Raw genomic sequence first — 18,535 nt, 5'->3', positions numbered from 1 at the left:
GACTGAAGGAGCCGCCCCAGCAAGCCACAAAGGACTCATCCAGACGCTTCCTGGCTCCACAGGCACTGTAGCTAAGGGAGGGCGCCTGCCAGTTTTCTGAGCATCTCCATGGCACCTGGCAGCCAGGCCAGCAATCTCCATCCACCTTGGTCAAAGAAGACACGACTGCCCTGAAGCCAGGTGCTCCAGACCCCTTACAGGTCCTCATTCGGGCCTAGAGGAGAGTTGGAACAGATTCTCATCTCTTAAACCCCAGAAGTAGGAGGCTGAAGTCGCATGGAAAAGGCTAGAACTACAGTAGAGAGTGCTTCCTCCTCTTGCCCTGGGACAATCATCAACCCCCATCCTGATGATCCCGGGACGAGGGTGGGAAATTGTGAGACTGGTGTGTGTGTGTGTGTGTGTGTGTGTGTGTGTGTGTCCTACCCACTTTCCCCCAGAACAATGCTAGGGAAGGAGGGTCAACCCCCATCCTGATGATCCCAGGACGAGGGTGGGAAATTGTGAGACTGGTGTGTGTGTGTGTGTGTGTGTGTGTGTGTGTGTGTGTGTGTGTGTGTGTATCCTACCCACTTTCCCCCAGAACAATGCTAGGGAAGGAGGGTCAACCCCCATCCTGATGATCCCGGGACGAGGGTGGGAAATTGTGAGACTGGTGTGTGTGTGTGTGTGTGTGTGTGTGTGTATCCTACCCACTTTCCCCCAGAACAATGCTAGGGAAGGAGGGTTGCAGGTGGAGGCCCCCAAACAACACATTCAAGAATAGCCAGGCTGCCTTTTAATGGGGGTGGTACAGGAAAGAGAGTGGTCAGTCAGGAGCCGTTAAGGCCTGACAGACAGCACAACATGGCAGATTTTTTAAGTAACTGTAGATTCAGGAGATGGGCACAGGTGAAGAGCTGGGCATTCAGCCACTCACTCCCAGTCAGTTCTCTGCCAACTGGCTGCCTGGCTGGGTGGGGCAGAGGGAGCCAAAGTCCAGAGGCAGGAACCCGCAGAACAGCAATGGAAGGTAACTCAGGTGAGGCTAGAGAGAGAAGGAACACTGTCAGTAGGTGCTTCTCAGAGCATACCCCAACCTTTATTCTTAAGATGCTTGCCTCCACCCTCACCCCTTTGTTCCAGCTCAGCCCTGAAGAGCCACATTCAGAGCCCTTTCCAGATTACACTGCTTCCTTGAGTCACAATCCAGTCAGAACTCTCAATGCTTAAAAACTAACAGTAACTCCTTCCCCACTCAACTCAATTTATTCATTGTTATCAATCACAAACCAGAGCCTCAGAACTCAAGTCCAACAAACATCAGAGAAGGGAGTAAGGGGATTCACAAGAGAAGGGATGTGCCCAGACCACAAATCCCTCAGTGGCAGGGATGAGGCCAGAACATTCTTCCTGGAGGTAATAAGTACGTATACAGGGGCGCCTCGGTGGCTCAGTCAGTTAAGTGTCTGACTTCAGCTCAGGTCATGTCTCATGGTTTGTGAGTTCGTGCCCCGCATAGGGCTCTGGGCTGACAGCTCAGAGCCTGGAGACTGCTTCGGAATCTGTGTGTCCCCCTCTCTCTGCCCCTCCCCTGCTCATGTTCTGTCTCTCACTCTCTCTCAAAAATAAACATTTAACAAAAGAAAAATTACAGGAGAAATAAAATACATGTACAATTATAAAACTAAAGTGCATACTTTAAAAAAAAATTTTTTTTAACATTTATTTATTTTTGAGACAGAGCATGAATAGGGGAGGGACAGATAGACAGGGAGACACAGAATCGGAAGCAGGCTCCAGGCTCTGAGCCATCAGCCCAGAGCCCGATGTGGGGCTCAAACTCACAGACCGCGAGATTGTGACCTGAATTGAAGTCAGACGCTTAACCAACTGAGCCACCCAGGCGCCCCTAAAGTACATACTTCTAATCAACTACCTGACACCTTCATTATCAGCTCTCATGGGCACCTCAAACTCAACAGGTTCAAAACCAAAGAAGGATAATGAGTTTTGGCTCTTCCTTTCCAGTATCCATTTCTGTTCCTTACCTAACTGCATAAGCAAGAACCACCAAAATACTGACCAGTACTGGTCACTGTGGGCAATTCTGCCTGACTTTAAGAGCAGTTTCTGAAGTTTTACCATTAAATACAATATTTGCTGTAGTTTTCTTGGTAGGTACCAATTATCAGATTGCAAAAATTTCTTTCTGTTCTTAGGCTAAAAGGTGTTGTTGTTGTTGTTGTTTTGTCCTTTAATTAAATGATTGTGTATGTACTGCCTTCTTTGTAAGATTCTATGTTCCACAAGGGCAGGGTGGGTATATCTTATTCACCAAATCACGATTTGCTGGCATGTTCAAAAAAAAGTTACTGAACAAATGACAGAACTACTGTACCACTTTCCTGTTGAGACCCTTTCAACTACTCTCTCAATTCTGATTCCCCATCAGAATTACCCAGAGAAACTTATTAAAATAAACCAAACATGGTTGGGTCTCACTCCAGAGTGAATTGGTAATGGGGGGGTGATGCCAGGAATCTACATTAACAAGCATCCCAACATAGACTAAAGATCAAAATCACAGGCCTACAGTCAAAACTTCTTGACATGGGAATTGAGGGTCTTTGACACTCTGACAATATTACCTTGCCCTTTCACACTCTCCATACTTTCCCACCTCTGGGTCTGTCTGAAGTGCTTTCCTACTCCATCTCTGCATATTCAAATATCTACTCATTCCCCTGGGCCCAGACTAAATGATTTGCCCCCGACAAAACCTTCCGGGATACCAGAGTGTTTCACTGGAGCTTCCTGAGCCACCTAAGGCAACTTTTATCTCTTCTTTGAAGGCAGTGAAGAGTTATGTGTGGCCTCTACAACTTCTCGGCTACACTGTGAGCTCCTAGAGGCAGGACACAGGGCTAAGTTGCCTGCCTATCCTACATGGAGCCCTATCGACAGGGCTCAGTGAACATCAGATGAACAAATGAATGAAGAAGGGAGAATGAGGGTAATTTTGCCTGTTGTCAGTAGGGGGTCTGTCACTGGGTACTTGCTCTACTATGGGCATATGAGGTTTCTATCCTCATAAAGATTGCTGGGATACTGGGGTGTGGCATGCCTTGAGAAGAATCCTCAATGGGAAAAGGTGAATATCAGCACCTGCTGCTCCACCAAAGGAAAAAGAGATTCCAGAGCCTCATACCCCAGAACCTCCAGGGTTAGGCCCAAGATCCCACTTTTTTCTTAAACCCCCAAAAATCCAGACGATTGTGATTTTGATGCAATCCCCACCCCCAACAAGTCCTTTAGGGTCTCCTTAGTTTCTAAGAGCAACTTCCCCTCCTTCCCTCTGCAAACAGCTCTTTTTGGTCTCAGGCTCTGGGCTGCTGGCTGGGGACACCGACACACAAGCACACACAAACTACAAAACAATGTGGTCAGTGAGAAAATAAGACAGACCAGAGGGAAGCTTTGCCCAGAGAGGTGACACTGAGCTGAGTCTTCAAAGATGGGGATGAGCAGATACTCAGGCAATGCTCACTGGCTGTACCTTGTGACTGCTCAGCAATGCACAGGTGTGCCCTCACACACGAGGACCTACCGGTATGAATGCAGTGTGGACCCATCCTAGGTGGCATCTCCCTCCTCTACCCTCCAAAGGCAGAAGAGAGACCCAGATACCTGTCAATGAGGGAATCCCGCATGCTGGTCGCAATGGTGCTAGGCTGGGCTTCGTTCAGCTTGAAGACACTCTCCACCACTGACAGCTCTGTGCTGGTTGTGTCCAGGCCACAGAAGGCACAACAGTCATTCACCACCATCCCAGCGGCAATTACCTCGCTGCCTCGGTTCACAGTGCCTGCCTGCCAAGGGAGAGCTCAGTGTGGATCATGGCACCAAAAGCCACAGTCCTGCCACTCCCTGGCGAGGACTATCCCCAAACCCCGCTCCTTGACCTGCATCCCCAATCGCAAACTGTGACAGATAATAACTCAGATCCTTAACGCTAGGCAAAGGATCTGCCTCAGGAGGAGACAGAGATCAGAGAAAGGAATGCTTACCACAAGGGGGACCTGAAGAAGAGAAGACAGCTCATCTTGGTCTTCAATTGAAGTCTTGGGATGTACCAGTCCTCCCTGATTGCTGAAGACACAGTAGCTTCCTACTAGCACCTGGTCAGCCACTGTCTGTCTGAAGACTTCCACCTTGAGCACATCAGCCAAGATTTCTTCTGTTTCCTGTTAGCCAAAGGCACTGTACTCAGGGCCCAGAACTTCCAGGTCAAGGAACCAGGGGCCCTCCACACCCAAAACCACCCAGGGCTTGGCTCCCTAAGCCCCTCATCCCTCTGCTACCTAGCTGCATATGGAAGCTTCATGCAGAAAAAGCATGAAGTACAGGTTGGAGCAGAGTCTAGACCAGCTATGGAGTCCCTAATAGCTGTGCATGCCCTGAGGAGACAGGGGCTGGTCTCCACATCACCCTCTTCCCTCTAACCCACACTCAAGAGCTCAATTGTCAATCATCTCTCCTGGTCCTGGTTACAGGATGGGATGGAGCAGTCTCCCTGATTTTGGAGGATTAATACCCTCCTCAGCTTCTTTCTGGCACTGGTCACACCTCTATTATCACTATTATCACTATTCCAATGAGAGCCCAATTCCTGAAATCTGAGAGCCCAAGTATAAAGAGAAACCACAAGAGACACCCCTAAGTCCTGCCTCACAGGCAAGAACAATGACTAACCACTGACTAGGCGGGTCCTGTGACTCTTGGGCGAAATTGGGCTACCTTACCCTGTCCAGGTCTGGGTGGACCAAGGCCACGTAGTCGTTGCAAGTGGTGACATTGCCCAGGGCTGAGAGCCGCTCCTCCACCCGCCGGATCTGCACTGAGTCTGGGAGGCAGTTGCGAATGTGCTGCAGCTCCTGGTCAGTGGTGTTGTTGGGCACCAGGAGACCATGTCTGTTCCCTAGAGATCCAAATTAGGGGATGGGGCAAGAATGGACCACAAATACACAAGTAGCCTGCTAAGCTCTGGGGGTTTTAGATACAATCCAGCCCAGTCAGTTTCCCCAGGAAAGCTTTAGGCCCAGACCCCAGCCCGCTAACCCATTGATCCATACAACACCCAGGGGACCAGGAGTCCCATTGGGCAGGCCAGAGATAGCCCAGGAATTTGTTCCAACACACCCTGCCCATTTTGCCATAATCCACCAGGAGGGACCAGGACTAACAAGAGGAGCTCTTGGTGTTAGCTGTATATTTTGCTACTTGAAAACTGAGGTAACACTACACACCTATCAGAATGGCTAAAATTTTTAAAAGAATGCCAATACCAAATGCTGGCAAAGATACATGGAACAACCAATAGGAGTGTAAATTGGTCAACCACTTCAGATTATTATCTGGCATCACCTACTATATAGAATATCCGCATACCCTGTGCCCAACCTGTCCTCTCCTAGGTATTACACATCCAACAGAAACATGTACATGTGTTCACTAAAAGACATAGCAACCCTATTCATGTTAGAACTGAAAACTACCCTAATGCCCACTGTCAACAAAATGGATGAATATAATGTGGTATATTTACACAAAACACAGTAAGAATGAACAAACTACAATTATATTGTGACAACAATAACTAAACCTCTGCCTATCTCCACAAGAACACAACTCTTGAACTTCTAAACTCTGAGTTACACCCATTATATATTAAAACAAAACAAAACAAAACAAAAAAAAAAACACCAAGCGACAAGTCCAAAGGTCATAGTTAGGGCCAAAGAGTGTTTGGCCTGAATAAGAAAATACTCAGAGGCTAAGGTCATCAGGCTTATGATTTAAAAAAAAAACAAACAAAAACTCCCATATGACCCCAATGAACAGAACTAGAAATAAGGGGTGACAGTAAAGGGAGACAGATCCAGCTCCAACAAAGGACCAATGGCCAGACTCAACAGTGCTGAGAAGTAGGGGAGTGGGATAGGGATGCCACTCAGAGACATGGTAAAGCCAATTTAAGACTTAAATGGATAATGAACAAGATGACCCAGAATCTTAGCTTGTCATTTTGTAGAGGCAGAACTGGATCCTCAGAAAGAGGAAGCAACTTGCCCAGAGTCAGTGGCAAGGGAGAGAGGACATTTCCATCTTCCCTCCCAGGTGTGGAGGGAAGGTGTGGTACTTGGTGAGTCACTTGGATCCTTGAATCTTGACTTCATCATTAGTCAGATTAGGCCAATAAGGCCTGCCTGCCAGGGTCTTCGTGAAGAAGGATTGAAATCAAGTTTAAGAGTGAAAGCACTTAATGTTATTTGTTTTCCTATGATCCAGAAGCTTTTGCCAGTGATAGTCCCTGATCTGAAAGCACTTAAAAACAGGGTCCGGCACAGGCCAGAGAGATTCTCTTGTTTCTGGAGATAATGGATGAAAGCCGGAAAATCCAAGGGTCACTAGAAGTCCCCTCCAAGGCTACAATTAAAGGCTCTGGGAGGATCCACTCCCTCGCTCAGCGTCTGGCTTACCCACACACATGCGCCCGATGATGCGGCAGCCAGCGATGGACGCGTGCACCACGGGGATGGTATCGGCGAGCTCGCCCTCGAACACACTGTAGGGATGTGGATTCAGTGGTTAAGGAGCTGAGGGGTCTGAGTCCCCGACTCCCAGCACCCTCTCAGCCATCCAGCCACCACACTGCCAGCAGACACCGGAGCTCCCGCCGCACCTGTAGAAGTTCTCCGACCCTCCGATGGCCACCAGGCAGTAGGTGTTGGTGAGTTTGGCAAAGCAGCCGATCTCACAGTTGTTCTCGAAAGACGCTCGGACCGCCATGAGGCCTAAGGGCTGCGGGACCGGGAGTTCAGGGCCAACGAATCCTCTCCCGGCCGTGGGTCCGGGTCTCCCGGCCTCAGCCCTTCACGGCCCGCCGCGACCGCGCCCCTCTTGGCCCCTCAAATCTCAGGTCCCGCCCACTGGACCCCTCTAGACTGTCTAGCCCGGAATCCTCCGACTACCACTCAAGACGCGGGGAGCCCAGAACTGTCCCTTCCGGCGTCCCTCCACACCCGCTCACCAAAAGACAGCAACCCCCGCACGCTTCAACAGCCTCCACTCGGCCCTAGGTAGGTTTCCGTTTCCGCCTCGGCCCAGGGAGACTTCCGGGAGAGCTGAGTGCCCCCGCTTACGCAGGCCGTCACCGTAGCTCCACCCTCTGGGAGGAGTCTATGGTTGCAAGTGTTCCGGTCTGGACCCCACGTGGCCCCGCCCCACGCATGCTCTCATCCAATCATTCCTTCATTCATTTATTCAGGCGCTTTTTAGGAGGTACCATTGACCGAGACCTGTGGCTGGTTGGATGCGAGGCATAAGAGAGGAGGAGCCAGCGATGTCTCGAAGAAGACGAGTTGATGATGGAAGTATTTACTGAAGTAAAGCCTAAGGAGAAAGAGTAGGTGTGGGGAAAGTGACATGCCGAGCGTTAGGTTTGGGACAGACGTCCAGGCCAAATCTGGAGCCCAGGGAAGAGTGAAGGGCTGAGATTTGGGGCTGAAGCCTGGGGTGGATGACGCCACGGAGGCGTCCAGTAGGGAGAAATGAGACCAGGACAAAGGTCGGAGAAGGAGACGTGGCCAAGAAGTAGAAGAAACCAGTCTGAAGAAGGTATTGGAGAGAGGGAAGGATGAATGAAACCGGGTCTTAGGGAGGGTCCAGATGGGCAGTGGTGTGGATGCTGACTGGCTTCCACTATGCATGTCCTTGGTCACTCACTCAGGAACCACTATGTCCTCGAGATAGATGGTAGCACTCAAGGGACCTGCTCTCATGGATGAGATGAACTTGATCTACATTTTGTAGAGTCTACACAAGCCCCAAGGCCTCTCAGAATGTCACAATGAGGGTAGAGGGGGCTTGGAGCCCTGTCCTCCCCTCAGCCCTTCTGCAAACATCCGTCTCCCTCAGGGAGCCCTCCACAATTGGCCTGAATGGTCAATTGGCTCTTCCCCAGCCCTCAACGTGAAGTTCCACAACTCCACCTTTCTCAGGACACACCAGGCTGCTGCTGGGTCATAGCATGTCTGCCTTTATTGATTTGTATTGTGTAAACTGTCCCAGGCAGGTGGTGAGCTCAGGAAAAGACGAAAAACCTATCAGAGCCTATGCTTCTGTGTGTGTGTGTGTGTGTGTGTGTGTGTGTGTGTGTGTCAGAGTCTGAGTATCCACACCCTCTCTATCCTCCCCAGTTCATCTCAGACCCACTCATCCTGTCCTGTCCTTGGCCTCTCTTCACCTGCTTCCCTCTACCAGGAATTCCTTTTCTCCTCCATCTGTCCAATCCTCCCCATCCTTCAAGGGCTGACTCAAAGTCTGCCTCCTTTGAAACTTTCCTCACCACTCCACTGTCACTACCCCCTGCCACTGATTCCTTGAGTTACATACAGCTCTGTCTTGCCTGCCATTGGTTTATGTATTTATCCTTATCTCCCAGGGCCTGAGTCTGATTCACTTGTCAGCCCTGTGGTAGGTACACAGCTTAGGCCAAAGAAGATACTGGTTGCTGTGTGCATACCTATGTGTGTGTATATGGTGTGTGTATGTGGTTATGTGCATATTTATTGTCTGTGGATTCTGAGGGGTCTACAGTGTGCACTGAATGCATATATTTTGTTTCGCTACTCATTTAGCCATATTACATTTATTGAGTACCTGTAACTAGAATTCTGAGTGTTTGGGTTTATCACATGGACCTTTGTTTACTTACTGAGTGTCTATGGGTATTCAGTTTGTGGGTATGAACCCTGTCAGGGTGTTCTGTGTGTTATACAGGCATTTGGGGCATCTCTGTGATGTGTGTGTTTTGTGTGCATGGGGACATGTGAACTGTTGATAATGGTGTGTCATGTCTGTGCAAAAACACAATCTTAAGCATTAGGGACACGGGTTTGGGCCCCAGCTCTGCCACTGGTTCCACTTGGACCTGATTCCAAGCAAGTCATCAAACTCTCTGGGCCTTAGCTTCCACATTTATAAAATAGGGAAGATAGTACCTATGATCCTAGAAACGTATACCTGCTAGAGGTCTATCTTGTAGAATGTTGTGAGGATGAAGGATGAGAATTAACCTGTGTAAGGCACCCAGCACAGTGGCAAATGGCAGGTACTGTGGTTTCTGTTTTCGTGTGTGTGTGTGTGTGTGTGTGTGTGTGTGTGTGTGTGTAAACAAGAATTCTGAACTCAGTGAGTGTCTAACTTGAGCTTCTAGACACCCTCTGCTCCCCATGCAGCCCTGCTGGAGAACCCCAGGGTCTGGAACCTGAGTAAATCTAGAATCCAAGTAGATGGAGGAAGGACATGTCCTTGGTGGGAGCAGGACTAGGACTCAAAGCGGCTTCGGAGAAGTTTGAACTTGGACTTGTTGTACTTAGTGATGAGGTCCAGTTTGCTGTGGCCCAAGGTCAGCCGCTTCTCATCCCCTGACAGGCCATTGCTACTGCCACTGTGATGGCCACCTGTGGGGCCTCCAGGGAGGCCAGGGTCAGGTCCTTGCCTGGTGCCCTGCAATTGATGATACTTGGTAATGAGGTCCAGCTTGCTGTGGCCCAGGGTCAGCCTATTCTCATCCCCAGAGCCCACTCCAGCCTTTCGAGCAGGGCTTGGTCTGGGGAGACCACTGGGCCCAGGCCCCTCACCCCGGAATGGGCCAAACTTTGTGATGAGGTCCAGCTGGCTGTGGCCCAGGGTCTGTCGTCGCTCATCAAGACTTTGCTTGTCAGCCCTGGCTGAGGAGTTGGCTTCAGGGGGCACTCTGGAGCCCCCAGCCTTGGGGTACTGTACCAGGAGGTCCAATTGGCTGTGGCTGTGCTTTGAGGACAGCCTCTTGTCCTCTGGAATTTGATTGCCAGGTCTGGGGGAACCTGACTCAGGGGTACCCCCAGCACCCTGGGTCTGAGGCAGGAGATCCAGCTGGTTATATCTCTGGTTTGGGGACAACCGCCTGTCCTCTGGAGCCTGCTCTCCAGGCCAGAAGGAGCCCAAGCTGGGGTCAACCCCAGAATCAGGGCCTCCAGCTTCTCTGGCTCTGGGGAAGGGGACAAGGAGATCCAACTGGCCATGGCTCTGATTCAGAGACACCTTCTTCTCCTCCACTGTCTCCAGGGCTGTGCTAGGTACCCAGCGACTTCGTTGGGGACTAGACTCCTGGCTTCTCAGGAGCCCATTCTCTGGGAGCCGGGATAGGGCTGAAACACCCTGGGGGAAGGGGAGGAGGGGGCGTTGGCGGGCAAGCATAGGTGACCCCACTGCCAGGGTCAAGGGGCTGGCACCATTGTGGTTGAGGGCAGGGGAGGACTGGGACCATGGGGACACCCCCAACTTGCCTAGATTGGACCTGTAGGGCCCTGGCAGGGAGCCATGGTTAGGGTCAGACAGCTGGCGCTTCAGAGAGGGCTGGCCACTGGCCCCGCGGCAGGCAGGGCCCAGGGATGAGGACCCCATACCCGTGTCACTGCAGCCACCGCCTCCTGGTGGACTGAGGTAAGAGGAGTGGTCCATTAGAGGTGAGCGTTTGATGCTGCTAAGGCTGGTGCTGGAGGGTGAGGAGGATGCAGGGCTCAACACACTGGGCCGGAAGCCCAGGGCCACTGTGGGAGGACACAGTGCCCTGGGAGATACGGGACCCTCACCACCGCAGAAGCCCTCCACAGGCCGAGACTCGGCATACAGACAGCGGAACTCCCGGTCAAAGTCTTCCACGATGCGGCCCCTCAGCTGCAGCACCATGCTAGTGTGGGCCTGGCTGCAAAGCCAGGTGAAGCTGGGAACAGAGGGTCAAGGTCAGAAGGCAAAGTGCAGGAGCCTGGGGCTGGGGGCGGGGGGGAGTCATAACCAGGTGAACATACCAAGACAACTCCACCACCATTAGGACCTACGTGAGGCGACAGAGCTCTGACTTCAGAGTCTGTGCTAGTTCTAACTCAGCTTAGAGGACTTGGGCACATGGTTTCCCATCTCAGGGTCTCAACTCCCCCATCTGTAAAATGGACTGGGGACGAGAGTCCCTGGAGTCCCTCCAGTTCTGAGGTGCAATATGCCAAAGGCATTAAAGTAATCCTTCCACAGAGTGAGCTCCTCCAGGGCCCAGTGGGGGGCTGTCTTTCCCCCCCACTATGCCCTGAGGCCTGCACAGTGCCTGGCACTTGGTAGCTGTCAAGTCCATGTTGCCAGGGTTGGGTGGATGAAGGTAAATTCAAGCTGCCAGATCCCAGGTGCCTCACCAGCCGGTGGCACAGCCCCCCCGCCCCTCTCTCCCCTGTTCCCTGTGCTCACCTGTAGCTGCCTGCCACCACCTGCTCACAGTCGATGATAACAAACTTCTCCAGGGCCTGCCCCGTGAAGCGGCGGCCGGCCTTGCTGCAGTATGTGTCCCCACATGTGCTCCGCACACGCATGTTCTGGGCCAAGGAGGGAGGTAGGTTGGGTGATGACCTTGAGAGAATGGGGCTCAAGCCACATCTAAATCCCTTGCAGTCTCTAACCTTAAGCAGCTAAGGAAAGTCAGGTCGCCCACTCCCATTGACCACCCCCCCACATGCTTACTGACCCTTCTGCCCTCCCTGACTCCCCACCCCACCCCCTGGTTACCGCCCCTGTCCCTCACTGACCGGCAGGTGCCCCCCGTTGAGGTCCATCTTGTAGCACATCTCCAGGAAGTGCCTTAGGTGCTCCTGAGCCAAAAGCAGGTAGACAGGGACACCACGCCGGCTCGAGGCCTCCATGAGGTCACACAGAAGCTCCATGTCCGTGAATATATCCATCACGACAGCTACCACCTGGAGGACGTAGGGAGAATTTCAGCCCTGCCTGGGATATTGCCCAGCCCAGGGGTGGAGGCTGAGGTCCCAGGAAAAGAGAACTGGGCTTAAAAGCAGGAGGCCAGAGCCTTTGAGAACATCTGGACTGGAAGGGCTTTTAGCAACAACCTAGCTCAGAGGTTCTTAACTTAGACTCAGCGGGGGTTCCACTGTCTTGAATGCCCAAAATACGTTTGCAAGCTTCGGTGTGCATATTTCTGGGGACAGAGGGTTTATCTGTCATGGGCTTCTCAAAGATGTCTGTGAGGAGACCTAGGCCAAGAGTAGGGAAGGAGTCAGGAGCAGATACTAGACCCCAATTCCCAGTGCAGGCCCTCATGCTCTCCCACTAGCTCCAGCCCTAGCGCTGTCAAAGTTTCCCTCCTCAAGAATTAGAGCTGCAGGCCAGTTATTGGGGGCTTTGAGCCATTGGCCAGACCTGCCTCAGTTTCCCTACAAAGCAACAGAGGTCTAGTGTGGTATCTTATACCCACAGACTCCCTCACTTCCACCCACACCAAGTGAGACCAAGTTTTCTGCTCAGTTGAGGGACTGGGGCTTGTGGTCTCCTCATCTAATGGACTGCCTCACAGAAGCCCTGAAAACCCCCTCACACCATCAAGCCCCCAACTGCCCCTTCTTCCCTTTGCATATATCTGCTGTGAGAACCACCTTTGTCGTCCAGGCTGAGGCAAGAGGTGCAAAGCACTGCAGCTCTGGAGCCGGACAGAACCGGGTTCAAATCTGCACTCTGCTACTTCCTAGTGATACAGCCTTGGGCAAGTTTCTTCACCTCTGCGAGCCTCAATTTCCTCATCTGTTAAATGAAGATAATGATAGCTACATCTCATAGTTATGAGGAATTCAATGTGAAAATACTCAACACACAACAGAAGCTCAATAAATGTTCCTTTCCTGCTGCCTGCTTAACGAACAAGGACATTGGCCCACAGGAAAAGGAAGCCCTTCCCAAGGTCACTCTGAGAGTCAGTGACAGCCCAGAGTGGAAGCCTGGCTCCTGGCCCAGAGGTGGAGGGTCTAGGTGAGGGTGAGGAGGCAAGTGCTGGAGGGTGCCCTAGTCCACGGCACAGGCCTGGCTGAGGGTGGGGGAAACAAGGTCAGGTAAGAAAGATCAAAGGGCCAGGGGTGACAACAGCAGCCACCTCACTAATAACCCCATTCCCAGTGCTAATCAGGCCCGGCCCTCCCCTGCCTCGGGCACAGGCAGGTTTGCCAAGGAGGCTCTGGAGGCACCTGGGAGATTCCAGCTTGCTGGCTCCTGATCTCTGCAGCAGGCTGCTCCCCCAGACAAAGACACTGAGTCTAACCCACCTCAAATCCTTCGTGGGGTCATCTGATCCATTCCCCTGCCTCCTGAGTCGGAGGTCAGGGCTCAGGAATGAAGCTATGTTAGTCTGTGGCTGGAGCCTTCCCAGATACTGACCATGGGACCTGCTCTCCTCCCCCTCTTCTTTCTCCTGAGCCCCAGCTCCCCACCTCTGAGCCCAGAAGCCCCCACCCCTCTTCCCTTTTGGTGCAGAACTATCATCCTGGCCCTCAAATGCCATGCTGAGGCCCAGGCACCAGTGCCTTCTTCCCCGTTTCAGGCCCAGCTGGAGATGCAGTATACGAGGGGTGAGGTGCAGCTGGGGATGTGCACCAGGAGGCAGGGCCAAGCCTGGGTCCAGGGCCTGAGTCAGGGCCCCTTTCTCTCCCCCTGAGCTCTATTTCACCAACTGACTGGACCTTCCTGAGCAAGTGCCAGCCCCTCTCTGGCCTCAGTTTCCTCCTCAATAAGTCAAGGGGGTGACTCAAATGTTCATCAAGGTTGGACTTCTTAGTTTGGGAGCATAAACTCTCCAAGACTCTGATGAAGGCCATGGACTCTCTCCCAAGAAAGATGCAGAAAGGATCCCTCCTAGCAATATGCCCAATTTTGCCTGCATTTTTAGGGTGTTTGGTGAGTAATGCTCTTGAGTGTCAAGGGATTACCAAGGTAAATAAAACACATGCCCACCCTCTAGGAGCTGGTGATCTGATAGAGGCCAGAGGTTCTAGTCCCAGTACTGCCCCTAAGCTGCTTTATATGGCCTTGGGTTGGTCCCTTTCCCTCCCTGGGTCTCAGTTTACACATCTGTGGAATGAATGTCTGAAGATATAAGGCCCTTACCGTGCGGGCCTGGCTGATGAGAAAACGCAGAAGGTCCTTGATGTTCTTGGCCTTGTCCCGCTGGAAGTGGACCACAGCCTGGGTGGGGCTGAAGCCTGTGGCCTGCGGAACCTCAGGCCAGCCCAAGTCCAGGTCCGGGGGGTCTATGTCAGAGGCCATGGGGAAGTAAGTGCCTGAGGTGATTTCAGAGAGCAAGCTGAGGCGGTCAGGCCCTGAGGCCTCCAGTCCCTGGGCCTCGCTGAGCTCAGGGCCCCCATGCACATGGCTGGTCATGTAGTCCACGTCCAGAGCACTCAGGAAGGGCAGCTCCCGCTCCTCGGAGATGACCCGCAGGTAGGCGGCCTCGCCCCGCTCCAGGAGGGCGTCGGCTGCCAGCCGGGCAGCCTCACTGTGCTGGAGCACCAGCGGTGAGGCCTCCCGCCACCACGGCCGCTTCAGCTCCTCCACCCGGCCCCGCAGGGGTCCCGCCATGCCCTGGGCCCCCAAGTCCCCAGGCCCTAGGCCTCCGAACATTCCTGCCCACCTGGCTGCCCTCACCCTCCAGCAGGCTCCATGGCCTGCACCCTGGGCCGGCTGCAGCAGGAAGAAGATACCAATAGAACCACCTCCTGCCTGCCCGCCCCGTATGTGCCAGGGCCCCCAACACGTTGCCACCCTAAATCAGAGCCATGCTCCGCCCCATTGCCCCTGGCCTCTGGAACCTGTCGGGTCAGCCTCACCTGTCTGCCTGCTGTTGAGACTCGCCCGCTCAGGGAAATGGCAGTGCCAGGCCCTTAGCACGCACTCCTGCCCACCCCCACCCTGGCACCACCCCACCTTCACCTGCCCCAGCCCCACCAGGCTCCCAGCAAGTTTCCTCCAAACCCTGACCTTCCAGAGCCCCCATAGAGGTTGGATTATGGTCCAGAGGGGCCCAGTCCTGTTCAGACACACACATGCACAACACACACACACACACTCGCGCGCACACACACACACCAGGGTGGATAAATGACTCAAGATACCGAGATAAAGACATGAACACACAAGTAGATAGGCTGTCATGTCATATGCAGACCATACGTTTCGATCAAACCCATGTGAACTGACCCAAATGTTAATTCAGAGACAAGCCATAACCCTAAACATACCACGGTGGATATCACAAGCCTTGGCACACCTTGCATACAGGCCCTAAATAACTGAACAGGGTGTCACACAGAGCTGTCAAGGACATCAGCACCTATCTCTCCCCCGTCTGGGCCCATCTGCTCCCATGATGGCTCTGCCGCTCTCTACCTCCCTAAGTGTGACACTCACAGTCCGCTGCCCACCCCCCACCCTGGCTCTGAGTCCATCCTCCAAGGATCTCCAGCAGTGGCTTTTACCCTAGTCCCCAGGAACAGCTGGGGAGTGTTAAAATGCAGATCCCCAGGATTCACCCATCTGAGATTCAAATCCAGAAAATCTGAGTAAACCTCTGAAGCCTGCTTTTTTACAAGTACCCCGGTGCACCTGGGACAGTGGACCCAGGCCCATCCCTGAGAAATGCTGTTCCACATGGCTTAGCCTGGCATGGGCCACACCACATTCTTCCTCCCCACCTCAGGGGCTGCGTATTAAATGGCTCAGAAGAAAGGTTGTTTTAGAGGAATGGCGGCACACTGCAAGGTCAGGAGGCAAACAGAGCAGGCAAGTTTCTGTTCTCTGCCCCTAACAAGGGCCACAGTCTCAGAGTCCTCAGTAGCATGAGTAAGAGGCTTTGCTCTGGAGAAGAGGGGTCGGTAGATGGCAGTTAGTTAGGGAGGCAGGCCAGGCAGAAGTGGTCACAGCAGTGCACAGTGCCAACTCACGGTGCTACCCTTCTAAGGTGGGATGAGGTCCAATGAGGATGGCCTGGACAACAGGAGACCTAACATCACGTCTCACAACCCAGTATAATACTGATTTCACTTGCTTTATCTGGTCTGTGATCATGTTCAGACCAGACACGGGTCCTTCTATGTCCACGAGGCTTCACACAGGGCCTAACACATTCATGGCAGGGAGCAGAGGGATCTAGGGGTTCCCATGTCGACCTGGGCCCTGGGACCCAAGATGAATGGGACTGGGGCTTTGTCTTTGAGGATCCTAGAAGTGAGGGGCCCAGGGGTCAGGGTAAGGCCAAGAGGTGAGATGCTGGGCCATTCCATCCCATTCCAGAGGCAGGGGCAGACACTGGAACACCAGATGCGCTAAGGAGGTCCTTCACCCGGGGTGGGGGTGGGGGATTACATGAACAGTAAGAGATTGGGTAAACAGAGCCAGACCGTGGGAGGGTAATGAGCTGTAGGGGTATCCAGGAGGCAGGGCCCTCATTAGGGCCTTATCTCCAGATTTGTTTGCGGGTAGAAGTGGGCCCTTATCTGGGCTGGAGAACTGTTCCTGAGAGGGGAGACAGGGTGTTTCTGTGTTGCTGGGTTCCTGTGTTTATCCCTCAATGTTTACACATCTATCTGATGATACATATTGTTGGCTATTTTTATAAAAACTATTTTTAATTGTGGAAAAAGACTTATAAAGTTTACCATCTTAACCATTTTTAAGTATACAGTTCAGTGGCATTAAGTACATTCATGCTGTTGTGCAACAATCACCACCATCCATCTCCAGAACTTTTTCATCTTCCCCAGTTGAAACTCTGTACCCTTAATTAAACACCAACTCCCCATTCCCTCCTCTCCTCCAGCCTCTGGTAACCACCACTATTTCTTTTCTTTTCCCTTTTTTAATGTTATTTTTGAGAGAGAAAGAGAGAGAGTGAGCAGGGGAGGAGCAGAGAGAGGGGGACTAAAGGATCCCAAGCAGACTCTGTGCTGACAGCAGAGAGCCCAATGTGGGATTCAAACCCACGAACTGTGAAATCATGACCTGAGCCAAAGTTGGACACTTAACTGAGTCACCCAGGTGCCCCACCACCAACCTACTTTCTGACTCAATGAATATGACTACTCTAAGCATCTCATCTCAGTGGAATCAAACAGTATTTGTCCTTTTGTGACTGGCATATTTCACTTAGCATAAAGTCCTCAAGGTTCATCCATGTTGTAGCACATGTCAGAATTTCCTTCCTTTTTAAGGCTAAATAATAGTCCACTGTGTGTATAAACCACGTTGTTTATCCATTCAACCACTGATGGATACTTGGGTTGTTTCCACCTTTTGGCTATTGTGAATAATGCTCTTTAAACACGGGTGTACAAATTTGGCTCTAGAGTTTTGTATATTTCCCTCCATGCTGATGTTTGTGTTAGATTCTTTTTTTTTTTTTAAACCCAGCCCCACTCATCTTGGGTCCCAGGGCCCAGATCAACATGGGAACCCCTAAATCCCTCTGCCCCCTGCCACGAATGTGTTAGGCCCTGTGTGAAGCTTTGTGGACATAGAAGGACCTGTGTCTGGCCTGAACATGATCACAGACCAGATAAAATGAGTGAAATCAGTATGCTCAACATGGGGCTTGATCTCACAACCCTGAGATCAGAAGTAATGTGCTTTATAGACTGAGCCAACAAGGCACGATTCTATTTTTGTAAGTAAAAAACAAAACAAAACAAAAAAAACCCAACAGTGAACATCAGTAATTTCATATGGTTCAACTCAATATATATACACATGCTCATGCATAGCTGTACCTGTGCATGTAATGTACATGTATATGCTATCTGTTAACGTTTGTATGTCTGCTTGGCTGTCTTTAAATATCTAGCCATATGTCAGTGTGCATTTACCTGTGTCTGCATGTGTGTATGTATATTTGTGTGATGTTTGGGTGAAGATCTGTTTGTGTGCATGAGTGACTGTGCAGCGGGGGAGGTCTTTGACCCTAACTCTGCAGTGTGGTACTGGGTGCGTGCACAGGGAGGTCAAGTGAGCGGGGCAGAGACAGGAAGACAATGAATTGAAGTGAAAAGGGCTCCAAGGTATCCCTGACACGCTGATAATGAAAGCGTGTAAGTCAAATCAAATCCCCTAGGTGGCAAGACTAGCCCCTCCCATTGGATTGAATGGGTAGAGGGCAACCAGAGGGTAGACAGGTATATCCTGGCCTCAGGGCTGGGCCTGGGCTGGAGACCCAGAGTGGTAGGAGCCGTATGGATAGCAAAGCCTGGACCCTGGCGGCAGTGTGTTGGCACAGGCCCCTTAATAACCGTTATTAAAGGGAAGAAAAATATTTTCCTGTCCCGGGGACATGTCAGGCGCCTGCCTGGCATCATTCTGCCATCCTGGGGGCCACCTCACCTTGTCTGTGGTCTTTTATAAGCCAGGTGGCGCCTGGGCAGATGACTGTCGTGTGGGGATGGTTGGAGCCCATCAGATGCAGGCTGCTCGGATGCCAGCACTGCCGCGTACCTTTTATGTGGCACTTCTGGGTGGGAGGTGACAGTATTCCTGGGAGGAGCAGAAAGTAGGAGAGCCAGGCTGTGCCCAAATCCCTTGCATCAAGGCAAAGTGACCTAAGAGCTAGAGACACAGGAACAAGCGGTGAAGATATAAAAGG

The 18,535-nt window shown here is 52.0% G+C and overlaps 2 protein-coding genes across 2 annotated transcripts; both read right to left on the bottom strand.

The window, feature by feature from the left end:
• Window positions 1–763: 763 nt before the first annotated feature.
• On the bottom strand, window positions 764–7,173 carry EIF6 (eukaryotic translation initiation factor 6). The gene is made up of 7 exons (XM_042931136.1): window positions 7,073–7,173; window positions 6,725–6,843; window positions 6,522–6,607; window positions 4,785–4,960; window positions 4,050–4,226; window positions 3,670–3,851; window positions 764–1,027 (listed from the first exon to the last, which is right to left on the bottom strand). Exons 2-7 carry the CDS (start codon window positions 6,829–6,831, stop codon window positions 1,018–1,020), a joined length of 738 nt encoding a protein of 245 aa, XP_042787070.1. The 5' UTR covers window positions 6,832–6,843; window positions 7,073–7,173; the 3' UTR covers window positions 764–1,017.
• Window positions 7,174–9,369: 2,196 nt separating this feature from the next.
• FAM83C (family with sequence similarity 83 member C) lies at window positions 9,370–14,529 on the bottom strand. The gene is made up of 4 exons (XM_042930126.1): window positions 14,017–14,529; window positions 11,658–11,825; window positions 11,323–11,447; window positions 9,370–10,810 (listed from the first exon to the last, which is right to left on the bottom strand). The coding sequence occupies exons 1-4, from the start codon at window positions 14,527–14,529 to the stop codon at window positions 9,370–9,372; spliced, it is 2,247 nt and encodes a 748-aa protein (XP_042786060.1).
• Between the last annotated feature and the right edge of the window lie 4,006 nt (window positions 14,530–18,535).

This window comes from Panthera leo, chromosome A3, assembly GCF_018350215.1.
Source record: "Panthera leo isolate Ple1 chromosome A3, P.leo_Ple1_pat1.1, whole genome shotgun sequence".
Lineage (NCBI taxonomy): Eukaryota > Metazoa > Chordata > Mammalia > Carnivora > Felidae > Panthera > Panthera leo.
The sequence above is the reverse complement of the archived record's forward strand: the minus strand, read 5'-3'. Positions and strand labels throughout refer to the sequence as shown.